General features: G+C 39.4%; 1 protein-coding gene across 1 annotated transcript; it reads right to left on the bottom strand.

Moving 5' to 3' along the window:
* Window positions 1-322: 322 nt before the first annotated feature.
* Window positions 323-27,203, bottom strand: PLA2G4F (phospholipase A2 group IVF). Its single transcript, XM_071427310.1, has 20 exons — window positions 24,240-27,203; window positions 19,799-19,871; window positions 18,336-18,472; window positions 16,933-17,061; window positions 15,487-15,527; window positions 14,864-14,906; window positions 14,441-14,507; window positions 13,978-14,147; window positions 12,219-12,332; window positions 11,811-11,848; window positions 10,750-10,885; window positions 9,853-9,989; window positions 8,558-8,780; window positions 7,900-8,014; window positions 6,597-6,734; window positions 6,008-6,115; window positions 4,905-5,099; window positions 4,416-4,582; window positions 3,185-3,371; window positions 323-2,535 (listed from the first exon to the last, which is right to left on the bottom strand). Exons 1-20 carry the CDS (start codon window positions 24,348-24,350, stop codon window positions 2,306-2,308), a joined length of 2,559 nt encoding a protein of 852 aa, XP_071283411.1. The 5' UTR covers window positions 24,351-27,203; the 3' UTR covers window positions 323-2,305.
* Window positions 27,204-27,209: the final 6 nt, after the last annotated feature.

Raw genomic sequence — 27,209 nt, 5'->3', positions numbered from 1 at the left:
GAAGCAGATCTTTTACCTTCACAGCATTATGGTGCTTGCATTTCAAGTTTAATTCCTCTTAGAATCACTGCAGGTACAATAAGACCTGTATTGTATCTGACCTGTGTCAGAAGTGACTGGAGATGCTATCAGAAGATCTGCTGCCACACAGAAGTTTGTCTTTAACACTGCAAGGGCAGACAAAAAAAGCAGATATTTTCATATGAAGTAATTATTTTCTTATTAGACTATGATATCCCATTAGTTATTTTATGTTGTTCCTTCACTACTTCAGGATTCAAAAATCCACAGCAGGAATTATTATAAAATTCTTCCAAAGTTTTTTTATTTAAATATAAGAATTAATTGCTGATACAACAGCATCAACCAGTGAACTTACAAAATCTTAGTTGCTAAGCACTTAACAGAAAAGAAGAATCAGCTAGAGCTTATCAGCTATGTATAACATGGTCATCATCTGCAGAGGAAAAGAAACCCATATTATTATGACTGCAAAATGATCCTTATCTGTGCAATCTAGCAAGCCCACAAAAGGAAGACGACCTTACCTGCAATACCTGTTGATGTGAGTAGATGGTCTTGCAGATGCAGGCCGTGTGCTCTTTTTCCATTGTAATATAGATCAGATCAGAGGCTGAAGTACCTAGTTAATTCACTTAGTCCAACGTAAAACCAAGAAGTTTTAGAAACTCTTTTTAAAATTATCCTGCTGTAGGGACAATTGAAGCAAAGTCATTGTGATTCCATTGTGAGTCAGTTGAATTCACCAGCACAACTTCCAACTCTTAGTAAGATAGCAAAAAACCACAGTTCTTGACCTTGAAAACTTAGTCACTTTCAATTTCTCAGTTGAAACAGGTTTTCCACATTTTTAAGATTCTTTAGGAAGTAACTGGTATTATCTTGCTCATCCTCCCCTTGATTAGGTTGTCTGCAGTAAACAGCAAATACAAAGATTTCTTTCTTGGCTCAGCCCCCGATTTTCATCCACAAGCTATCAACGTAGCTGTCTGACAAGTGTACTTAAGAAAAACTGTGAAGAGCGTGTGAGAAAACTAATATTTATTAAAAGAGAAACATATGAAAAATGTATTAAGAACCATACTCATCTAAAAGCCCTTAGATAATTTCATAAGACAAACCTCCTGTCCTCAGTTTTAAATCCAGAATCCATACATTCAGCTCAATGTAAAAGCCATAAAACTAACAGTGCTCATTTGCCACTGTTCTGCATTACATCTTTTCCAACTGCATAATTCAGTGCTTTTCTTTGGGCTTTATACAAAGTGAGGTGAATCCCATCCCACAGAACAGCAGCATTTTACATTATTTTATTAATTCACATTCATAAGGTGTGCCTACCTTGACTATTGACATTTCTAAATATGTAGACACAAAAATTCCTTCAACAAAGGCCTGGGTGAATTACAAGCTGAAGAGTAGGGAAAAAATATCTATTTCAAACCCTTCAAAGGAGCCTTCCTTCCTCTTACACAGGAAGAGAAAGCTGAGGCTTATGGCATTTTCATCATGGTTTCATCATCTCATGATGATCAAACTATAGGAAGCAGTAACAAAATCCCACAATGTGTTTTTATTGTTACATATAAAAAACATTTATTTCCTTGTTTACCAAACAACTTTTTACCAAAATAAGATACTCTGCATAGAATTTCTGGGAGACTAAAAGCCATTGAAATCCTTGAGAAGGATAGGAAGGAAATTGAAACCATGAATGGCAAAATGGGAAGCAGGTAATGACTGTTCAGTCTTGAAAGCACATGGGCATCAGCCGTAGCAAGGTGAAAGCAAAAGGAGGCATTTCCTCTCTCAGTGTGTCATTTCATCTGTGGAGCTCTTCTTCAGATGATGTAACTTGTAAAAGTTCATTAAGGGAGGTTCATAAGCAAGAGATAAAAGTACAGAAGGAAACTGTTTCCTCAAACACCAACACACCTTTGACAAAAAAGAGGTGCATCACTCAGTAGAGGCTGGAAGATTATTCTCCAGAAGCTCAAATGGTTTGTGTAGACCTCTCAAATCATCTGGAACCAGCCACTGTGACTGGAGATACTGAGCTGAGTAATTCCTCACTCTTCCCCACACAAGGAAGCAACATCCATGTTGTACTGTACATTCCTTGAGTTTTCATCAGAGCACATAACCTGGAATGAGTTTTCAGTGTCAGGTGTACTACTCCCTCCCCAGGAAGAGAGTTTCCAGCCATTCACTATCACTATTCTGTCTTGAACCTCATGGCTTTTGTACACTGCAGCCTTTCTGTATCCTCAGCCTTGGAAACTGCTCATGTATTTGACTTATTGGTGACTTTCTTCAACTTCCTCCTTTGCAGAGCCAAGTTTAGGGTTTTGAGGAGAGTGTCCTTGTTATTCAGAACATTGTAGCGATTCACTTCCACTAACCTGCTGAAATCATACGGCTCAAAGGTGAAGTTAAGTGTTCGGTAAGGGGAATCATTTGACTCAATGATAAAGTCACCAAAGGATTTCTCTTCTTCTGACTCACGTTCAACTCCTGCAGCAAGAAAGAAAGAAAAAAAATCATGAAAAACCCTCTGCTGTGGTAGAATCATTTTGGTTGAATTCAGCTAGGAGGAGATCAGAGATAATTCTGTTGAAATTTAACTTTTTCCCCAAAGCTCCTCCTCAGAGATATCAGCTCCTTCCAAAATATTTGAAAGCTGAAGGGACAAAGTATTCTCTTTCTATTTCCACTTGGCTCCAAAATACAGAACTAAAATACATTTTCATTGTGATAAATTTTAAGGTCATCTTTTATTATTATGCTCAAAATAAGGAATATAAAGCTCAATTTTCCCCAGAAGTGCTGCTCTACACTAAAATGAAAGACAAACCTCAAGTTCAACTGGCCCTAGGCGTACCATGCCCCTTAAATTTAAATACCAGTCTTAAAAGATGAACAGCAAAGTAGTTTACTGCAAACAGTAACTACTGTGGGGGAAGGGGTGTTGTGAGCCTCTTCTCTCATCCTGCCTTTCAAAAAACTAGTGGAAACTGATTCTACCTTAAATGTAGATAACAATTTAACAATTACAGAGTAATATTAAGAAGAATCAAAAGAGGAACATTGACCTCACTGAATTTTCCCCATCAGCACACACAAAGAATTGTTAGAAGAGTGCTTTAAGAGGCAGCTAGTTTACCTGGAGCTTTGTATTTCTGGAAGGTGTCATTCACGAGTGGGAAATGGAGTACAATTGGAGCCTGTGGATTATCATCATCCACAAACATATAACACTCTTTTGGCTTCTTTTCATCTTCCTCTGTAAATTTGATTTTTGGAAAAGGAATTTCCTGCTCCTCACAATATTTCTGAGTCAGCTCTAGAACCTGTTATCAGAGGAAAAAGATAATTGCAACACAACACCAGCAACACTTCTAAAATCATCTAACTGCAATCCTCAAAGGGAAAGAGATTTTCTTTTAAAAAAAAAAGAAATAACAGGAACTCAGCTTCAAATCAGCAGAAACAACTTCTAAAGCTGGTAATATAGAAGAATGAAGAGCAGAACTGCAACAAATATCAACAGATTGCAGCAGAAACTTTTATGCTTTCCTACTTCTAAATCTATTCACCTTGACTTTTCTGCAGTTAATAATAAACACTTGTATGTATAGAAAATAACTTGTTTGTATGAAGAAAATCACCAATAGCCACTCTTTCTTTAGAAGGACATATCTAAGTGACAATAATCTTATGGGCCAAACAAATAGTCTTTTTTTACTTAATCTGCTTAGGCTTCTGAAAATTTTTGAATCTTCTTACAGTTGTCAACTTTCTATTTTCTCATGACCTTCACAGGAAAAAGCATAGCAAAATAACCTTTGAAATATCTTTCCATAGGAAGACAGGCCAAGAGAGGTGGGGCTGCTCAGCCTGGAGAAGAGAAGGCACCAGGGAGACCTTGCAACACCTTCCAGTACTACAGGAGGCTTACAGGAAGGAACTGGAGAGTGACTTTTCACAAGGACGTGTAGTGATAGGACAAGGGGGAAACAGCCCTAATCTGAAGGAGGGTAAGTTTAGATTAGATATTTGGAAGATCTCACCACTGTGAAGGTGGTGAGACACTGGCACAGGTTGCCCAGAGAAGCTGTGGACACCCCACCCCTGGAAGCGTTCAAGGCCAGGGTGGATAGGAGTTTAAGCAAACTTGTCTAGTGAAAGGTGTCCCTGCCCATGATAGCAGGGTTGAAATGAGATGATCCTTGATGTCTCTTCCAACCCAAACCATTCTGTGATTCCATGAAAGATATATGGATTTGTTTTCATTTGTTGATTAGTATTTGTATTCAGCTTCAAGTGATCTGCTGCCTCTGAGTATGATTCTGTGCTTTTATGTTCATGTAATAATGCTCAGCTACATCTCTCACCTCAAATGGAGCTTCCCAGGAAAAATTGAATGACAGGATAACATCCACATCCCTCTCTGGCTGAAGTACCAAAGGAAAGGGAGAGTTGATGGAAAAGCCACCATCCACTAAGTACAAGTTCTCTTCCATGGGAGTCAGCTGGTTGGGAAACACATCCAGGTGACTATCTGTAAGACACTCCAAGTAACTATATCGCTTCATTACACATGTATTGGCAGAAGAAATAGACAAAGCTCATATTAGTGTCAAAAGAAGAAAAAAGACATTCGAACATGCACTTTCATCTGAGACAGACTTATAAAATCTGATGATAAGCTTGCCTTATATGACAGAACAAATACAGTGGATCAAAATTTTAGCTAAGGTGTAAGAAGGGACATATGCCCTAGCTTCAGCAGAACAAAGTCAAGCTCACTAACGTTCTGTGACATTGGGATATTATATAGTGTGTTAATATTTTTTGATAGTCAGAAAAACAAACTCCTTTACCTCTCCAAGTCACAAATTTCTTGATGTTAACATAATCTTTATGAAGATACAATCCCTTCATGAAGTTGAAGGTTTCTCCACATGTGACCCGGGACATGAAGAAATCCTGAAATATTTGTAACAAGGGGCCCCCAGGTATAACCAAGCGAGTCTTCAGCCATGCTGGGTCTTGGAAATGGAATCTTTGGCAGTCATCTGGAGAAGTCACAGAAGGAGGCAGAACACGCACAAAATGCCAGCTCCAACATTTCAATTAGGCCTTTTTGTACAATTTTTAACCAGCTGTCCTAAGGCTGAATTTGTCCCCTAATAAGAGTATTGTAATGAAATTTAAATGAGATGCATATTCCATAGGTGGGTGATTTACTAGCTCTGTTTAATGGGAACAGCATTACTCATAAAACATTGCCCATATTAATTTCAAACCTACACAAAGAAACCTTTGTTACCAAGTGACAACCACTTCTGTTACATAAGACAATAGTCAACCACACACAGTAGCATTTATAACTACACAAAACAAAAAGGGTTGGGGTGTTCTGGGGGAACCAGGGCTGGAAAGGTAGCGAAAAAAAAAATCTCTTCATCCACTAGTTACTATAAGGCCATAACTATGCACATGAACAAGTCCCAGCCTCTAAAACACTTTTTTACTTTTCATTGTAATGGACAAATGGAGATCAATGAATAAGCATACAACCAGCTTATCCAATACTACGAAAAGCAGACTATGGGGGGAACCAAAAGCCACTTTTTTTCCATTTCCTGCTTAGCAAACCAGCTTCTATTCTTCCTCTTCTCAGGATTATGATGCCTGCACTTTAATATGTGTTTAAGACAGCTCCCAGAACTAGCCCAAATTTTAGTCAAAGTCAGATACCAATTCTTTTTAAAAGAAGAGGAAGTGTACTAAAGAAACAATTTCTCTTCACTATAAGAGTGATCAAAGGGAATAACACACAATAAAAGATATCTGTCCCAATCCACTCTTTGTGCTAATCTTGAAAACTACAAACAGCACATTTTTGCATCATATTATTTGTGATCACTACAAAAATCAGCCATCTTTTGAAAAGCCCAACTCTTTTTATGTATGTTCTTACCTACAACTTTGATAACATCTTTGAAAGAATCTAGAAAGCTCAGTCCTATACCAACCACCTTCAGGCAGATATCATCCAAGCTTGCAGCAAAGGCACTGCCCCACATTCCTGCAGGAAAAATGTGGAAGAATTTAACACTCAAAAGGTTTCTCACAAAACCAAAAGGCCTATAATTCACCAGACATTTTTCATGGGAGAGGGCTGTCACTTGATTCTCTACTATTCTAACAGTTCTAATTAAAACCTTGGTGTTAATCATGTGACAAATCATGATGTTACGATATAATGCAGAAAATTTTCCCAGAGAAAAGCATGGAAAAGACATTAAGAGAACAGGAAGATCAACAGTAGACAGGCAATTTTTGACAGGCAGCTATAATAGAGTCATCTTGCAGACTCAGGACATCAGAATGCAACACTGTGAACCAATTATGAACCTAAAGCTCTGCAGAAAGACTGACATGTTTCACTTCTTCAAGTTCTTTTGGAAGGGAAAAAAGGCATGGACTTCAGTTCATAAGTCCCCAAAGCAGCAAAGTTCCTTTCCATCTCCTTATATGATAATTTAATCATTATCATAAGATCACACCTTGTAGAAAACAAATCCTGGGCTCTGGATGTTTCTGGACAAGCCGTCCCATGAAGAATTCACTGTCAAAATCCTCTGTTCGAACAAAAGCTCCATATTTGCGAAATCCAACTTCATGGGGAGTGAACTCACACCATTCTAAGAACAAGCCAACAGGATATTTACTCATCTCAGAAGAAACATGAGTGAAAATATTTATCTGATATCTGTTCACACAGGGGAGACAGACGGGACTCTCCCCCCACTTTTCACAATCACTAGGGATTTCTCTGCCCCTCTACTCTAGTTTCTATGTACATATTATTAACAAAAATTCTTGTGAAGGCTTTCATTCCATCTTGACTTTGTTACTATGGAAACATATTTTACTTTTTATTTAAACCATTTTGATGGCTCCATTTTCCATCCAAATTGAAGCCACATTATTTTTTTCAGCTTTTCCCTGCAATACAAACCATCTCTCAAGACCTACTACAGTACTGGCTTGAAAACCCAATTGACCCACTCCGTTAGACTTCACTGTTTGCTTAGCCAAGTGCCTCCTCATGCTTGAAAGATTCCCACAAAGAGCTGAAAAGTAAGGGTCATCCAGTCCAACTCCTGGGCCTGCATAGATCAACCTGACAAAACGCGGCATGCATCTGGAAGCATTATCCAAGTCCTTCTTGAGCTCTGGCAGGCTGCATCAAATTGAATTCACTACCATACACACAACTCCTCAGAACAAAACAAACAAGTTCCCTAGTGGTACACAGGTGGACAAAAACATTTGTGTTCCTGTCTCACTCATCTATCCCCACTTGTTGCATCATATTTAAAGTTTCATTGAAAGACTACTTTTCATATTTTTACTGTAAGAACTCAGACCACTAAAACATGAAATTTTGATTGTTCATATTACAAGGTGGCCAATCCATCATTTTAGATTAATCCTACAGATATTTTTTATCTAAGACTATAAAAGAAAGTGGTTTCCTTATCATCAAGGCCTCTAATTCTTTGATTCAGACAGAGACACATATATTACAGGAACATTCTCAGCTCCTGAAAATTTCAGGCAGTTTCTAGCAAAACCTGTGGAGTGGCCAACAGTTCTCAATCTCATTTCTCCATTTTAGCCATGAAGAAGACATTAGCTATGAGGATGATAATACTTTTCCAATCGGTTTCCTACTGCCTCTTGCACTACCACCTGCTGCTTGAGCTGTATTTCCTGTTATCAGCTGCTCACTATCCAAGCAACTGGATAGATGAAATAAAGCTATGGACTCTAGCAAACAAAAATAAATGTCCATGTTCATACCTGCAAAGTCACCACTGCTCATATTGGGTCTCACATTGACAGCTGCATAGATAGGATAAGGGTTCTGGGCCCATTTCACTGCTTCTTGCTGGTCAGATAGCTTTGATGGATCTTCCTGGTCACAAGCAAGGAAGGAGGAGCCCACTTAAGTCAGGTAAATTCTGTACCCATAGTTTGATAATTGGTAGCTGTTGCTTAGCATTTCTGATTAACAACACTACTAATTCAAAGTCCTTTTTCTTCTCCACTGTCCAGGTATATGGTTAGATTTGTCCAAAATATTTCTGCAGCTGTGTATTTAGAGTATTTAATGTTAATAATGAACTAGCTATCCCTCTGATTTTCAATCTCAATTACACAGAAAATACTGCACAATAACTTCATTCTGCAAAACAAACATCATTCTGCCAGGCTTAATGTGCCCAGTACAAAAGCTGGTATTTTAATAACAGTCATTCCAAATAAAAACTGCATTTTTCTGTAACATTGATCCATATGAATCAGAAATTCTTTACTAAAGAAGATACTATGTTTATTCCACAGCATTGCCTATACAAAGATGGAGAGTAATTGGTTTCTACACTCTAAACACATGGGTCAGCAGAGTTCCCACTTGAAAGACAAACAGCAGTACACATCCAAACATGAATTATTTTACCTCTTGTTGTAGGAAATATTCCACAATAAGGCCCCACAAATCTGTAAAGGAAACCTTCCGTCCCATGATCTCCATTGCATTCAGCTCCTGGAAATAGTATTTGAGTCGTTCTGGGGAAAATGCCCCTGCTTTGCTGCTGGACACAGCATCCTGAGCTCTTCTGATTGCATCTTGAAGGTCTTTCTGTGACCAGTCAGGGTCTCGATACAGTGTTGATAAACACCTGAAAATGCGTTTATTAATGTCATCAGTAATAAAGGCCTTCCTGTAAACAATAATTTTAGCTAGTTATAATTGGTGCTGCAGCACTTGAGAAGTCTAGCTAAAAGAGTGAAGAATACATAAATAAAAAATCTCCGAACTCTAAATTGTGCTGAAAACCCTGACACCTATAGGACATCTTTGTTCTGATTGCTAACCTACCTTCCAAAGACGTTCCAAGCATCCTATGCTAGCACCCATGAACAAGCCCATAAACATATGTTAACTCCAGAACAAAACAACCATGATGTGCTGGCTGATGGCAAGGGTGCAGTGTGCAGCAATAAAGGCCGTGGCCTTTACCAGAAGACAGGTCTGATTGAAAGAGAAGCTAGTTTGGACCATGGACTATCTGTGCAAACAAGATGCCCACATTTGTTTGGAAGTGGCTCTGAATCAGAAGGGGCAGGAGAACTAGGTACAGAGGAGTTAAATTAACACAAAAAGCATGGAAGGAAGGATTACACTGTCAGGTTGCACAACTCATCTATGAAATAATTTCACAAAAACAAGAGATGACTTCACCACAAACTCCAAGAACTGAGCAACAGAAACATTCTAGCCACATCTAATATTTCAGCACATTGCTTCAGTCCACCAAAGGGCAAGACAGTGCTATGCCTCTCTTCAGCCTCTATGCCATTTTGGAAGGTGATGATGTGGTGGCCTGCATGGACATGTTTCCAGTGACTTGCACCACCTCAGTTATCTTCTCGGCAAGAGTAGGGAAATGAGGAAGGTTTTTAAGTCAGTGCTCTGAGTTACTACACAGCAGTCTTATTCATATAAAACATTCTAATATTTAACTGTCACACTTGCACAAGCAGCAGATTCATAATTTTAGCCAGTAGCTGTATGCATTGGACATGATACTGGATGTCTTAGACTGTTCAGGATCGCCAGCAGAACTCACAGGTGAAAACTGGTAAAATCCTTGATTTGCTGTCTGCCAACAAATGTAATTTTGGCCTTATTTTGCATCAACACTACCATTTCACCTCTAAGTTTCTGAATCAAAACTGCATGCAGCTTACCAGGTGGAGCCAGAAATCCCACAGAGGTACGTTGCAGCATCCAGAAGGCCCAGCTGCTGCAGCCCAGCAAGGCTGCCATAGAAGGACGTCATTGCTCTCATCCCACCTCCAGAGCCCAGCACAGCCACAACTGGAACCTACAGACAACACACTCAGGAGTCACAACCACAGGCTTTTGATGGCCAATAAATTACAGAACTAACCCCATTTAAGTCTCATTTGAACAAAAAATAGAACATAAAAAATAGAGATAAAAATTCTAATAGAGATACAAAATAGAGGTATAAACTCTAACAAAAAATAGATATAAACCTTCATTTCTATCTACATTACAAGTAATTTTGGGTTTGATTTCAAGCTGAACTTCTTTCTCTATTTTGTAATTGAAATATATTGCTTACTATAAAGCATAGCACAGTCATCTTAGGAACAGTCACTTACCAAAATTGTTATGTATATTATCACACACTTACTTTCTTACAATACACATGTAAGAGGCAATTAGTCTTGTAACAGCAGCCAAATACCACTAAGCAAGGCATGAGGATATGTAGATGTAAGTTTCCTCAAATAAACAATTAAAAATCTATTCCTGTAGTGTCAGTTTCATTTTAAACAAATTTTCTCATCACAATTCCAAGCCCAAAGCAAAGTACATACATGCTGAAACTTCAACCTTTGTGCTCCAAAATACACATACCCCCTGAAAATTTAAGAAATATAAAAGCATTTAGACTTCAGAACTGAAATATACCAGAGATCTGTCTCACACCATAGTGAATGCAAACCGTATTTCTTGTTGGTTACAAACAAGGATTCCTACATTGCCTAATTATCAACCAAGCCTAAAGAATTTCACCAATCTCACTACAGGACTGTAGTTCGATTGCTCAATACCTCATCTTTTGGAGGGGATTCTTTTGAACAAAGAGTCTTCCTCAGTGCCTCAGAAACTACTTTCTTCCTTTTGTCCAAATATTCTCTCTCCTCTTTACAGAGATCAAAACCCAGACGTATATCAAGATCCCAAGTGCTGAAACAGAAGTTAAGAAAAAAAACCTTGTAATTTTGGAGGATTTGTAAACAGTATGGAAACACAATTTTTGTGAACACAGAATCTAGATGCAAGTCTGAACTGGATCAGATGAAATTTTAGTGTATACATCAGCTATTCTGTACAACACCTTTTGGAATTAAAAATTAAATTCTCCATATTGTATTTCTCATTTTATGTTTAAATTCAAAGCTTCTGTCAAACAGTACTCAGATTAAGCTTCAGGAATTTCACAAAGGAAGAAAAGATTCTTTGTAAGTGAAGAAGATTGTAAGAGGAGCAACTGACATCACTGTATCAATGTGAACATGAAATGAGGGGAAGAGGGATTTTAAAACAGAAGATTCTGAACTTAAGAGGCAGAAGGAGGCAGCTAAATACCAATGAACTTGTTATGAGGCTGTAAAACAGGAGCAGGATCTTCAGCAGATGACTGGATACCAAATGACCCTATCAACCTACAAGCCAACTTCTTGGTTTTCTGGGGTTTTTTTCCCTTTTTACTCCTTTCTTGCAACCTTCATCTATTTTATAGTTCAAGCTCTTCACACACAAATGTCCTTTCCTATCTCTCATTACATCACTTCAGATATTATGGTATACCTGTGCATGACAAAACTACTTAATATTTACATCAACAGCTATTTTACATTTAAGTATTAGGAACACAAAATTTGTACATGTGTCAGCAGGATTGATACCTGTCCAATATATAATACTGCAAAGTAAAGAGTCACAGCCTTCCAAAAATTATCAAAAAAACCTATCGAATATATTTTTCTTTGATCTATCCCAAGAGATCAATGGAGTGAACAGAGCTCCCCAGAACAGCAAGGAGAGTCACTCAGTTCCTTTATATGACAATAAAGGCCTTTCCTGATTTTCAAGTGGGGTTCCCACTCACCTCTCTTCAGTTTTCAAACTCATATCCAAACTTTTTCCCTGTGAAAAGAGAGAACACATCTTGAAGTTGACAGCAATTACACAGATGGAACTACAAAACAGAAGTTATTAATTATTTCTTCTACAAGTGTCTTGTCTTTTTTCTGCCCCGATACTTTTCTTCCACATCCTGAAAAGACTTTTTTATTCAGAAAGTAATGAACTTTGTACTTCATGTTGCAAGACCCAACCACGAAAACACATTAGGAAGAATTGCACTGAGTAATCTCATTACTTCATTCTAAGACATCCAAGAAAACAGCACTCCTGAGAATCAATCACATGTTGCCTAACTTTCCAAATACCTGGAGGCAATGGAGGAAAAGGTTATCTCATGCATGTTAAAGCAAGAGCAAAATATTGACATTACCTCTCCCAAAGAAATGATTCTATCAACTTTTTCTCCAATAGGAAGGGAATTAACTGGTATAGACCCCAGTCCCAGAACGGTAGTGTGGTTTTCAATATCAGGGTTAACACCATCCTAATAAAAACAAAATCTTATATGAGATTCACAGAAAAAAAGTTTAATAAAATATGACTTTCCTACATTGAAACAGCAAACAATTCTTAATATCAGTATAGCTAAATATTTACCAAATGTCCAAGGCTTTTTGAGGCCATTCTGTTTTCTGCTTTTTTTTTCTTTCACTCAAATAGGTTTTTTGTTGTTGTTGTTTGGTTTAGTTTTAGGGGTGTTTTGTTTATTGTTATTGGGGTTTTTTTTAATATACCTGTCTCTGCCATAATTAAAAAAATTTCAAGTACAAAATTTCCCCCACAAATAGTTTTGCACTGGCATGTGTCACAAAACCCACAAACAAACTTGCATTTCCATCTTCCAAGCAAGATTTGGAAAAGATACCAAAAAAGGCAGTAGCATTACACATACATCAAAAACACCACAAAATAAGAAATAAGAAATAAGGCAGTTTGTAATTTTAAAAGCAGAGCAAATTAAAGCTTGCCAGGAAATATTTGGGTTTTCTGTCATGTAGCAAGTGGCAAGATCTCATAATGCAGAGCTGTGTGCAGATTCCTAAATGTAAGGAGGTACATAAAAAACCCCTCATATCAGAGGGTCCCAAAAGCCTACAGAGCCTCCAGGTGGGCTGGAGCCCACACACCAACCACAGGGCTCAGTACCCAGGAGGAGACCACACCTTAGAGAAAAACTAGGCTGTCACCCTTCTGACACCAAGAGCTGAAGTCAGGCCAGGAACCACCCACAGACTTCACAGGTGTCTTCTGACCAATAACTACTGTCCTGAGACCAATGTCCCTCTAAATTCACTGTCCTCTTCCTAACAGGGGCAAATAACCTGCATTTAGGTACAGGGCAAGCAACACTACAATGTTCCTGGCAGTCTCCCACATCTGATGAGAGAGAAAAGGGCAGACTGAAGACTTTTGTGGTCCATGCCACTTGTTGAAGGAGTATGTTCTCCTAGCTACCAGAACTGGTTGGCAGAGGTTTACCACCTGGGGCAATCTCCATAGTTGACCTCTACAGTGTTTTTTGCTTGCCTGGCTCTGAGTTTTTGACTACTCAAGCCCAGGTGTCTCTGTTCAGCTCATGTTTGCTGCCTAACAAACCCCAGGCAAAGCTGTTCTTCCATATCCTTGCGTCCTCTTCTCCACAGCTGCCTCTACAGTAGTCAAGATCATCATTTGCAATCACGCTACCCAATTGCTTGTTGGGATAAAAAGCATCATAGAATAAAGAGTTTCTTTGCTCTCATTTTTGGAGAATGCACTTTCTCTAGGTAGTGACTGAATATTCAAAGTAAAAGACAAAGCTAAATAAACCTCTGCAAGTGGCAACTGATCTACAAATTTCTAATAGAAAAGAGTTCCTGTAGAGTATCTCAACAGATGAAAGTAAAGATGTCTACATGTAGCAAGCATGTGCAGAGTAACATTTTCCTAATCCTTGAGTTTGAACAGATGTTAAATCTTTGGAGAGCATAGACTCTTAAGGTAATTTCAGCTTCTTACACAATGTCAAAGATCCAATGCACAGTCTGACATTTTTAAAACAAGAAAAAAAAAAAGCCAGAGTGTAAAAAACAACAATGGAGAAAAACTTCTCTCTCTGTAAGCCTTATGGAATCAGCATGGATGCTTACCTGTAGGACAGATATGGTTTGCTGCAGCTCCACTTGCAATTCTGAACACATTTCTTTATCCACATGAAAGACAAATGAGGTTCCACAATTCTTCTCATTGTCTGGTGTCCAAGGAATAGACAACTGCTTTTGATATGCCCCTGGGACAGACACCTTGACCTCACAGCCTCCTGTGCATTAGAAAAAGAAGTTTTGACCACAGGGGCCATTTGTTGAAAATCAAGCACTTACTAAGTGCAGCTGAGACCATAAGTACACAAGCAAAAACTCTATTGTGGTACCCAGTAGAAAATACCCAATCTTACTAATTATTGAAAATAAAAGCAAAATTTACTTTAAAAGCCAATTTTGTATTCAGTAAATTAAAATGCACTGTATAGACAGAGGATCAAGTCTCCCCTCTCTCTCAAGGAACAAACATGTTGAAGAGTAGTCCTGACTTAAACCCTCCAGACAGCCCTACCTTGCTGTTTTTCTTTTGCATTTTCCTCTTTGTTGACAGTGCCTTGAAGACACAAGCAAGGATGAACCTGTGAAAAAAAGAAACCAGCTCTGGTCACACATTTTTTAGCTCACTTCTTTGTTTGAATTTTAATTCACCTACTATATTAGTTGTAGGTTTACAGCTGCAAACTGCCAAAAAAAAAACATCAAGCATTGTTTTGTTATTTCAAATAAAGCAGCTTTCTGTAAGTTGGCATCAAGTTTAAAAATTGAGGAAGATTTTTAAATCAACAAATGAAAAAGAGAGAGTCAGATCTTGGAGAGAATGGGAGCTATTTGGAAGTAGGGCTGTAATACTCAAAAATCCTTCTCCTCTTTCTACTAAAAACTTATCTTCAGGAGTAAATCACAACATGGTTGATTCTGGCTTCCATGTACTCACCACAAGGACTCCGTTGGTCAATACTTCTGTAGGGGCATCTGAGCTGTGAAAGCAAGAGGTTTACTGCAAAGACAACTGGTTTTAATTTTGCCTCATACTACTTTACAAACTAATTGGCTGAATAAGCAGTGGGATGAAAAGGTCCTCAGTGTGGGAGATCCAGGGAAACAGCAAGTACATTTCCCTTCACGAAATAATGGGGGCTTGGAAAAATTGAAAAAAAATTGTATGCAAATATAAGCATGTGCTATAGGATCTCCACATCCCAGTTATTCTGATAACTTAGAGAAAAGCTGAACTTAGATAGACTACCAGATAGATAAAGTATATATTTGTGTATTTTGCAAGGTTAACTGAAAACTTTCTAATCCCAAATAACTAATCCAGAAAGCGTTCACTTACATCCCATGAAGTCCAGCAATTTTTTTTTTTTTACCCCAAAAATGTTGGTGACTGGAGTAATTAAGGATAATTTTGGTCAGCCATTCGTGAATCCACTCAATCCCCATAGAGAACTATAAAGTATTACCCTTTTTATGAGCAAGACTATCCCCACACAGAAAAAAAACCTGACAACATATCTGCAGAGCACAAGTGCAATCAGCTCTTCAAGTAAGACTCACCATTTCTCCAAGAAAAACTCTACATCCAGCTCTTCCTTAGCCTTTGAAAACAAAAGTTGGATATTGGTGACCCTTGATCCTGAATATATAATTAAGGATATTTTTCCAGAAGATTAAGCTTTTCTCATAATTCAGTAACCACTGAATTATGGCCTATACCAGCCTTGAAATCAACACACTCACCATCCTCCCATTAATCTCAAAATCTCACCATCCACGAGCCATTGAAGCCACCACTAAATACTTCCTGACCCAAGCAGCTGCTTCTTCCCTTGTTCTCTAGCATAGCAACATCTTTTAACTTCCTGTTAAAATAAATGGGTTTGTTCCTTTTATAAAAGCTCTAGCTAGATTTTGAAATTACTAAATGTAGCCTTTAGTCTTTAAATTCTCCTCTTCTGCTGGACATGCTCTATATTACCAGATATATCTACATTTGAAGACACAAGTGCACAGAAGTGAGAGGTGTCTCTCAGATCCATTACTCTGCTAATGGGAGAAAAAAGCCTCCTCTGGCTCAAGAACCACTGCAACATCATCTCTGCAAACAGCTTCTACATGGGGCTTTGGGCTTCTTCCCATCTCTTATTTCAGCAGCCTGCACTCTTAGCTCCTTGCTGTCTTTGTCCTTTACAGACTTTGTTCTAGCCAAAGTCTTTTCTCCTCCCATAGCATACAGAAAATACGTGATACCAGACCTAACACAGTTTTTCAAGTAACAAACTAGAAGCTGTTTTGGGTAATTTTCTTTGCTGAAGTTGAAATTTCCAGTCTCTTATTTATAGACCAAGATGACTTAAGCATTCAGGAAATGGATAGAGCTACTGGGAGCAATGGAATTACTAAGCTTCTTTCCATGATAAATGATTTGGAGTGCCTGTGGCACTGCCTAACACCTCCCTGTGAACTGCACACCAGTTAATCTGCTTCTGACCACACCAACAGCACTAAAGCCCAATTTCTCAAGAAAACACATCATTAGCTCACCTTTAATCCAGACCTATTGTAGCAATGTGTTTGTGGCATTACAAAATAGATCAGTCTGTTGATGGGGTTTTTACCCACGTAAAACAGGCTGTCTTGTGAGTCCATGAACAGGTGAACAGGGCTTGAGAGCAGCTGATCACCAATACCATCTACATGAAGCAGAGGCTAAATGTACTGAACATAATCCAGGGAAAATAAGCATCTCTTAGGCTTTTGACTTATCAGATAGAGAGGTAAACTTTGCAGCAATAAACTTGTTATTTTCAAACAGATGACGACAAACTAAATAAGACAGTCCCTACAATGATTACTGACTGCAAATGCCTTTCATTTTAAAATCAGTTTTTCTTCCTCTGAATCTCATGAAAAACTGTTAAAACATTCTGGCTTCTCCTACCCAGATGAATCAGGGACAGGCACTGCCAGGACTGTGCAGGATCAGCTGAGCCAGGGCCTCACCTCAGAGTCCAGGCTGAAGGTGTGCAGCAGGGACTCCCCCGGCCTCATGCCCCCCACGTCAAAGACAACAGAGGTGAGCTCATCACTGACAAGGACATCCTTATCACAGAGGGTCAGCTCCAGAATGTTCTAAAAGCAGAAAGAAACAAACAGCCTACGATGAAGGGGCAGAAACACTGACAGACCTGGGTAGCTGTATACAATGGACGCTTTGTGCATTAATCAATACCCTTCCCCAATCCTAAGGAAAATTCAGTATTTTCAGCAGGGCTTACAGCATAAAAAATTAAGCAAAAAGTTAAGCAGAAAACTCTCCTAGTTGACACCATTTAGCTAAAGCATTTTCTCAGCTTCCCACCCAGAGGGAGGCCCCAGGTGAACTCATGTGGCAGTACTGTCCACCAGCTCCAGGCACAGATTTGCCCGAGGAAGCAACAGCAATTTCCACTCTTTCATGATGATTTAGTCCAGGATGTTATAGGGACCAACCACTTCCTGCTCAGCACTGTCTCAGAGATGGTAAATTCAAGAGAAACTGAAATAGATACAGTGAGGACATATGGCACCCAAATATTAGTCTTGCAGCAACTAGTTCTCAAGGAGACAAGACTGAACTTAGAATGTTGCTGGCAGTCTCCAGCAGTAACCAGGCTGAGGTCTCATGAGCCTGAAGGGAAAGAAAAAGATCCCACACCCTAAAGTTTAGCTTTCAATTTTCTTAAAAGTCAAGTCAATTACAATTCCACATTGGTCACCAACCATTGTGGAAAAGTGAGGGGGATAGTTTCTTGCAATAGACACCTTATTCCAAAGCCAGGGATGTTACTCAAAGCAATAGTGACTCACTAAAACTGATCTTTTAAAGTACAGTTTCCTTCCCTCTGCCATTAGCGTCTGCTTTGAGAATGAATGCTGACAATCTGAAGACTTTGTTAAACTGTATTAGGTCCTACACAGTTATTAGATGCACAGTCTCTACCCAAGAATTTGAATTTTTCTCAATCATCAGAACTGATCGCAAAATTCGACTGAATGAACTACATCGCAGTGAGTAGAAACTTAGTTCCTGTGAAAGAAGAAGCAAACATCAAATAGAAACTTGCTTAATCAAGGAATTTCCTTGAATTCCACGAGGTAGTGCCATAACTTCCCTTTCCTGAGATGCATCACAAGGATGTTTATGGAAAATTCTAGCTACAATTTACTTGATAGAGCAGTTAACCACAGTAGTTTGTATCACTGGACATGCATGGCACAGCTTTTTGTACCACTGAAGACAACTGTCACCTTACAAGCAACACTAGTTTTGAGGGTAATAAAGAACCCTTGATTTTGAATGAAGTATCAAACCAAGCCAGTACAAAAATACAAGCAGTCCAACCGGCTCCACACAGTGTCCTTACCTTGACAGCGCTGTGGATCCGATACTGGAAAGTCTCATTCCATTCTGGGTTCTCAGAGTTGTCAACAACCTGAGTTCGGGAGACAGTGGGAGATGCAGTGGGCAGCTTTAGTTCCACATAGCAGTCTGCCTTGGACACTGCAGCAGAGAGTGAGAGACAGGCACCAGAAAAAGTTTATTCAAACATACTCTTTCCCATGGGCTCCTCATTTTCTAGATCTCATTCCATGATAGAAAAGTGCAAATTTAAGGCTAGACTTCTAAAGCAAAAGCCTTTAATGAAGTAAATGTCTTTAAACAGGAGCAAATTTAATATTAGGTGCCTATATTTCTTTTTTCTGGTTCATCAAAATTATAAAGACCTTAATAAAAAAGGCTAGTATTTAAAATGAGGAAGATCAACTTTAAAAAAAAGATTACTGCTGATACCAGGGCTATTGCCTCCTCTCCTACCTCTGGGCATTACTGAAAGAGCTTAAGCCTACTAAAGTCCAGGGAGACAACATCCACTACTGCTGTACCGTTGTTTAGTCAGGCCAGGAGCTGGACTGTTTCCATTCCCTGAAAACAAATTATTGTCTCAGAGCCCTTCTTTCTTCCATTTAGGACCCCTTCAACAATGCAAGTATGGGGACCATTCTTCACTCCAGCTGAATAGACAGGCCATAGAAAAGAACTCTTCACAACATTATTGTACCTCTCAGCCTCTCAGGAGGCTTTTCTGTTCCCTGAACAGCTATTTTGCATTCCAGGTAGTTCAATGCTGGATGTCAGACATAAACTTAAGGCGGACTATCTTACTTGATTTAATCTGAAGTAATTTAATATAAATGAGTTTTAAAGATCCAAAGGTCCCAAACGGCCTTGAGATCTTTACACTGGTGTGTAAATAGGAGGGAAAATATACCATGCTATCAAAACCAGGAACAGATAAAAATCAGTTTATCTTGGAATCAGTTAACCACCTGCTTCCTTTAAAGTCTGCAATGACAAACAAATAGCAGGTACATGAAATAAAGCACTACTACAACTGAGAAAATAATCATTTGAATGCTAGAATTATAGACTTCTGCTTCCAGTTTCAGGAAGACTGCTCAGCAGGAGCAAGGGTGAAACTTGCCATACCCAGAAGGCTGAATCCAGAGAAAGGAATATAGAATGGGCCACAGTAGAACAGGAAAAGGAGCAGGGAAGCAAAACCTTACCAGGATTTCCGTGATCTTGTTCTGCAAAGTAAGAACAGCTGCAGCTGCTTAATCTGCAGATTGGCCTCACAAAAAGCTTTTGAAATTCAGATAATATACTTAATACTATATATATAATGCTTTACATGAGAAGCTTTTTTTGAGACATAAAGGCAATGAAGTGTGTGTAGATAAGAGGCTCCCTTAACAATGCTCTCTGTGCTAGAGGTATGCACCAAGGAACCAACATGTTTTCATAATGCCTTGAGTAAATACTTACACACATCTGTACCCTTGATGTTTCTGGCTCGGAGGACTTTTACTGTCAGGTTGTAGTAGGGATGCTTTTCCCACTGAAAAGAGAGAAACAAGCTCAACATTCAGCTCAATTGCAATGCCTGCTCTGTAACCACACTAGTATTAGACCAGAGAAATGGATCAGAAGTAGCCAGCCCAAAATGAGCTATTAATGAATCAGTTTGGGAACACACAGCGCTTGCAGTGTCCTGGAGGACAACTAAAGGTGCCCAGAAGGAAACGCAATTCCCTTTTGGCAATGCAAGAGCTATGTCTTAGGGTAACTTCTCATAGACTTCAGAAAGTAAGTTCCTTATTTAGGGATTCTTCCAATTATAGATCAGTTTTTAATTGCTTTGTTAGTACATTCTTGCTGTGTGAGAAACAGGTGCTAAAGCTGCTCAAACACATCAATGACAGCTCGTACAAGAGAACTGGCCAAGGGCACATGAATGCTTGAGAAAAAGCAGACATGGCAAGAAGCTTAAGAGCAGGGTCATAAAGTCATAAAGTCATATGCTGTTTACAATGAGAAAAAAACCCCCAAATGCTTGCCAAACACTTCATGGCAGTTTGAGTTAGAAAAGACAAAACTTAAATTCATTTTCATTCTGGACTGTTGACTGGTATCACCATTCTAAACATGCACATCACCTTACCAGCACAGATAAAAATGTAATCCTCACTCTTGAAAACTTCTGGGAGACTATTTTTGGAAAGTAATATTAGTATCTAAATGCCAGCGTGTGAAGTGGGGAAAAAAAAGTCTGACTGGATCCTAAAATATCATGAAGGAGAAGTGGGGGGAGGGCAGGGGACAAGAGAAAACAGCTTGAGGTGATTTAGTACAGAGACTACTTACACAGAAGTAATTGTGTAAGGCTCAGGAACAGAATGGGATATTTCCTCATTTTCATCAGTTATGACACAATCCTGGCCAGCTAAGAACTTTTCCTATTCTTAAATCACATTTTCAAAATGCTTTTCACAAATGGTCATTACTTCACATTCACAATTTTCAACAAGGTTGGCTTGAGACCAGAGTTTAATTTTAGATATGCTAAGTATTCACTTACAAATAAATTCAAAAAGATCTTTACTTACAACAAAATACTGCAGACTGACAAATGAGGCACTGGAAGAAGTTGCCCAGAGAACCTGTGACTGGCCATTCCTGTCCTGGAAGTGTTCAAGGCCAGGCAGGAGCTTTGAGAAACCTGGTCTAGTGGAAGGTGTCCCTGCTCATCACAGGGGGGTTGGAACAAGACTTTAAGGTCCCTTCCAACCCAAACCATTCTTCAGTTCTATGATTCTTGAAATATTATATAAAAATGTAGGTCCTACATATCACTGAGTGGGATCTCATAGAAACCAGTGAATCCTGAACTGTTAAACTCTTCTTGAATGTTCCTTACCTGATAAATTATACTATGTTTGTTAAGCAGTCACATTCTTGGTGAGTCTTCCTTATTTTTCATCTTATGGAGATGCTTGCCAGCTTTTGCAAAACAGGGTTTGAACACAATAAAACCAAAGCATACAGAGTATACTGAACATTTTTGTGTTAAGCAAGCACCATCCATCCTGACTAAAAAGCAAAGAGCAAAAACTACAAGTCACCTAAGATTTCTCACATGCACGTGCTAAATTAAATTTGTGCAAATAAACTTCAGTTATACTGTTACTAATCTTAAAGAGACTTATTTGCAGAAATGACTTGTTGAAGATACTCATTCCTTTATTTGTTTCTGTGAACAAGACACGCCTTCACAGTGAATTTCACCATGACTTCCACACTTGAGATGCTAGTTTCTTTCATCTTTAAACCTTTCCTAATCACCTTTCTTTTATTCAATTTCTGAGACTAGTTTCTCAGGCAAAGGCTGACCACCTTTCTACTTCATCAAGTTGGGGAATAGATTACAGATAGAAATTCAAGATTGTGTATTGTTATTCTCACCAACTTCCTGAAGTTCCTGCAACTCTTCTGTTTGTTGAGACACAAAGCTACATAATCATACCCCCATGGCTGTGAAAGCAATCTTCATTCACATAGCATGGCTGTTGCCTGGAAATCAGACACTATCAGAGCAAGTGCAGAGTACCATGAAGATAGCCTAGCCTTCTTTTATTGCACACCATCTGTCAAAAATGTACTTACATGCTCAAAAGAATGTCCTTTCCAAAAGTCTCTAACACTTTCGATTTGCAGCCAGTCATTACATAGCTAAGGATACGTTTTCCACATCCAGTTTATAATTTAAGGGTAACTTAAGGGCATACAACTCAATAGAAATGTCACTGTGCTCCTAAGCCTGTGTGATCATGTATGCCAGAACCTCCTCATATGCCTTTTTTACTTATCTTTTAGCAAAGGCACAGCAAGGTCATAGCATGCTGCCAGGTGAGTTTACAGAGTAATGAAGCATGGGAGTATCAGATATGCCTTATCTGAATGATCAGGGAAAAGGCTGACAAGAAATCCATATGGGAAATGGACAACAAATACTGATGACAGCTCTGCCTGTAGCACTCTGCATGGCAGCATACCAATGTGACTGACAGAAGCAGCTAACTTCTGCTTTGCATAATGATTTTTCACAATCACTGCTTTTCCAGAGCTCAGGAGTACACCTGAAGAGAGAAAAAAAAAAAAAAAAAAAAAAAAAAAAAAAGCCCCCTTTAAATCCTAAATCCTAAAATGAGGGTATGAGGGTATAAGGCTGAATTTTCACATACTTGACTTTGCACACTGTCTGTACCTTTCATCTAAACTGAAGATGCTGATGCAGCTGGAAGTGACTGTAGAACAAGTCATCCCAGCTACAGGCCCCAGTAATCTTTACTTTCATGTAGTCCAGGATACCTGCCTTTAAACACTGGGCAGTAAGTGCTGGGATCCACCTCCACAGGTCTCAGTGAAGGCAGAGGACTCACCATAAGCCTGCCAGAATCGTTACAAAATCGTTGCTGTCATAGCAAATTGAAACACAATTTCTAAGACATATTTTCTGTTCTAAGATATATTTTGTGTTCATTGGGAAAATTAGGCAGCTCAAAGAAATGTTCAGTTTCCCAGTGGAGCAGTTCCTCCCTACCTTGTTCCTCCTCCCAAAGAAACACTGCTGCACATCATTCCCTTCCTTGTGGCCAAAGTGTCACAAGTCTGCTTTTAAACCCCAAAGCAAATCCCTTTCTGTCCTGGGCAGCCCTTGCACTGTCCCTCCTCCCTCAGGAGACTCACAGAGCCAGCCCTAAGAGCCATGGTCTTCTGGCAGGCAGGATTTACAGTCAGTCAGGACATGAGCAGTGCCAGCAGCTCAGTAACACAACAGCAGTGACAAACACCAGGTTCACTGTCAGTTTACTGTTGTTTTTAGAAATGAATCTAAGGCTAAATTCTGGAAAATTAAAGCAGTCTGATCATGTTAAATTTACCTACAAAGCCAAAAGGGTGATCTGCTGCCCCATGCCTTGCTCAATTGCTATCAATTAGTCAATACAAAAATCTCTTCCTACAGCCAGCAAAATTTTGTTAAGTAATGTTAATCTTTTTTTTTTTTATTTAAATAGCAAGTGCCTGAGGGAAAAGATATTCAGTGGTTAACAGGTTAATGGAGGTTTACATGAGCCTCTTCTAACCTGATCTCCCAAGTACTAAACAATAATATTAAAAAGTCAACAAGTTTATTTCTTTCACACAGCAAGCAGAAGTGCAGAAAGCTATACAAGCAGCAAGTTGTCTTGTGACAATTAATGGTCACCTTAATTTTAATTGTATATTGAGGGGCTGGTGTGATAGGATACAAGGGTGATCAGCTTATAGATCAAATCTCCAGTCAAAAGCTCCTTCCAAAACATTTAGCTTAATTCAAAATTGAAGTTATTAGCCTGACCATTCTTATACAATGAAATTATTTCACTCCAGTTAAAGGACAAACACCTCAAAACCACTTTATCTGTTGTGGTTGCACTGCATTATGAACAGGAGCTGAAGCCATCATTAGTCTTTGTCTACCTGAGACCATTAATCCCTGTAAGGTAAGATAGAAAGCAGAACAGAAGGCAACTGTAGTCAGGGTTATTTTGCAAGAAAACACATAAGCATGATTTTGTCTCCACTGATGAAAAGTGCAGTATTCTGGACTCCCCCCAAAAAAGTACTTGACATCAGCTCAATTCTGCTCCCCAAAACCTAAGGAAATACAGATCTGCTCTGGATTTCCTCAGGCAGACCCTGAATTTAATAAAAGCCTGAAATCTCCATTAACATGATCATGAAGAGAAAAGTGTGGGTAACAATAAATTTTTCATTCCTGCAGAAGTGCAGGACAGGTTTTCCATACATGCAGCAACAGAGAGTCCCTCCTGAGCACATCAGCCATGGAATTCCATCTCAGAGCCAGCACCATGCTTTCTCTTACCCGCCAGTGATAGAAGCCAGTGTCCCTCCTCTCCTTCCTTTGGAAAAGCACTGCTGCCAGAAAAGGCAGCACTCTGGGTGGAAATGGGCCCCGAAGCACCTCATGGAACATGGGGAAAATGTCCTGCTGTCTCTGCAGAAAATCTGACAGGGAAACCCAGAGCAAAGCGAGTCCCAGACGCCCGGCTGCAAAGCACTGTTTGCCATAGGCTCATCTGAAGTTTTGCGCAGGACTGGGCTGTGCTCCAGCTGTGAGAAGTGGAGGTGTGGCCCACACTTGCCAAACAAGCCAGCTCAAAACCTTGCTGACAGGTTTTTTCAATGTTGCTACAAGATAAGGGCACAAAGCAGCACCAAACAGGGAAGCCCTGGGCAGGAGGAAGCACCACTTGGTGATCCAGCCGCGACACCTAAACCCCAATCCAGATTTTCTCTGAGAGTTCCAGCAACCTGATGTGCAACTATGGCCATTTCAAATCCTTTTCAGAGCTTCAGCACAACCTACCAGTATTTTTAAATAGAAAAAAATTCCCATCTTACAAGCCTGAAGTAAAGCAAAATTTGTCACTGACTGTAGCTGTTCAGAGCAGTTTCAGGGAGGCCAGAGTGGAGACACCACAGTTTGGTCTGCCATAAGATGCCTCAGGGAACATCGACTCCCCACCACATCTCTCCCCTCTGAGCAACCTGCAGAAGTCTCCCCTTTTTCTTCATTTCTATGTAATACAGTCTTAATTCTTCCACCAAACGTTCTCAAAAAACTTTACAAGAGACAGGACATATTTTTTTAAGAGTCTATCACACCTGAAAAAATAATAGTGAAGGAAATAGTTTGCTAAAAGCAATTAGCTTATTAGCTGCTGCTGACAGTTGTCTTGCTGGAGCATTTTATCAGAGTTGAAATTCATAAACTGGAATTGCAGACCAAGTACCAAACTTTAGTGCTACAACAATTAAAAGTGGCAAAAAATGTATGAAAGCCAGTAATGCAGCATATCATTAGCTCCATGCAAACATGAGAATGTGACACATTCTCAGCAAGGTCCCATTCATTAATCATTTCCTGTCATTAGCATCAGTCACCAGGCTAGAATTTAGGAAAATTAATAAAAGCACAAGCACTGACATTTCAAACATGAACAAGACAGCACTAGGTGGGAGCCATTGTGGTGAATTCACAGAATGAAGAGTCGACACACAGGCAAAAAGCAAACATAATGCCATTGTGAAACAGGCAGCAACTGCCCTAAAGCCCTTGTGTCCTACTAAATGGTACAGCAGACAGTGGGCTGAAAAAGCTATTCCTTTGCTTTTCTACTCACCACTGCACTGACGGTGAAGGACTGAAGCACCACTCCTAGGATGGAAGGCTGAGAGCTGAGGCTGTTCAGACTGGATAAGAGAAGGCTCCAGGGATTCCTCATAGAAGCCTTCCAGTATTTAAAGTGGGCTTTTGAAGAGAGAGAGTGACTTTTTGCACTACCAGAGAGTGACAGAACAAGGGAGGACGGTTTTAAAGAGGGTAGACTTCGATTAGATATTAGGAAAAAATCTACTTAGAAGATGGTGAGGCACTGGAACAGGTTGTCTAGACAGTTGTGGATGCCTCATCCCTAGAAGTGTTCAATGCCAAGTTGGGGTGCTGGGGAGTTGAATCTAAAATATCTTTAGGATTCCTTTCAACCCAAATCATTCTATGACTATCACATTAGGTTTTATTTATCTTCAAAAGGATTGTAGAACCATAAGTGTACTTTTTTTTTTACATTTAATTTAATACAGCTTGACTATAACTTACAAGAAAATTGAGGTCACCTCACAGTACAGCAGCATGGAGAAATCACACTTATTCTAGTTTATTACAGGCAGTGGATAAACCCTCTACTTTGTCCTGAGTGCCCAACTGCACATAAATTCAGCTTACCTATCTTTTGACACTCTCTCCTCTTCCAATGAAATCTCACTCAGCACAGGGATCTCACTTTTACAGAATTTCTCTTGAATCTCTCAAGAAAAAATGAAAGCTCTTTAGAACATATGCTTGAGAATTGTTTCATAGTCAACAACAGATCATCCATTAGCAGTGTGCAGTTTCAGCCATCCTCAGACACTGCTGTCAGCAAACTTAATATCCAAAGATAAACTACTTGGTTTTGTTATTTCCCATCAGACTAAGAAAACAAGCAAGCACAATGGCATCAAAAGATGAGGCAAAGAAATCCTCCCACCCGGTAATTTTACTTCTGCTTTGATTAGCATGCCCACAGGGGTAAAGATAGATTCTACATTGCAGTTTTGGGGTTTTTTTATCAGAAAGCATTAAATTACATCATCACTAACTATATTATATAATATTTTAAATGTGTGTTGCTATCACAAGGGACCCATTTTGGTCACATTAGCAGCACCAAGAGGAGAGCTGAGATGCAGTATACAACTAGAAGAGATGAAAATTTGAAAGGATGCAAGCAAGGATAGGATTTGATTTGTGTTTGTTGGGGATTTTTTTTTTTAGTTTTCTCCAGAAACACCAATATACTTAGTTGTTCAATTTATTCATCAGTAACTTAGATGAAGGAGCAGATGTCTCCTCAGGAAGCACCCTGATGACACAAAGCTGGGAGGAGTGGCTGATACCCCAGAGGGCTCTGCAGCCCTTGAGAAGGACCTCAACAGGCTGGAGAGATGGGCAGGGAAGAACTGTCAGAAATCCAACAAAGGCAAGTGCAGGGTCCTGCACCTGGGAGGAATAACCCCAGGCACCAGCACAGGCTGGTGCTGACCTGCTGGAGATGCCCCTGCTTGAGCAGGGAGCTTGCACAGAATGATCCACTGTGGGTTCTCCCAGCCTGATCCATCCTGTGATTCTGTGAACATGGAGACAGGAGATTTCCTCTGCGCTGGTGCTTCCCATGGCTACAGAATAGGAACACTGAGGATCTATATTCTACTTCCAACACCAGGCTCTATG

This window comes from Agelaius tricolor, unplaced genomic scaffold, assembly GCF_023055355.1.
Source record: "Agelaius tricolor isolate 1412-34295 unplaced genomic scaffold, bAgeTri1.0.p SCAF_5, whole genome shotgun sequence".
Lineage (NCBI taxonomy): Eukaryota > Metazoa > Chordata > Aves > Passeriformes > Icteridae > Agelaius > Agelaius tricolor.
The sequence above is the reverse complement of the archived record's forward strand: the minus strand, read 5'-3'. Positions and strand labels throughout refer to the sequence as shown.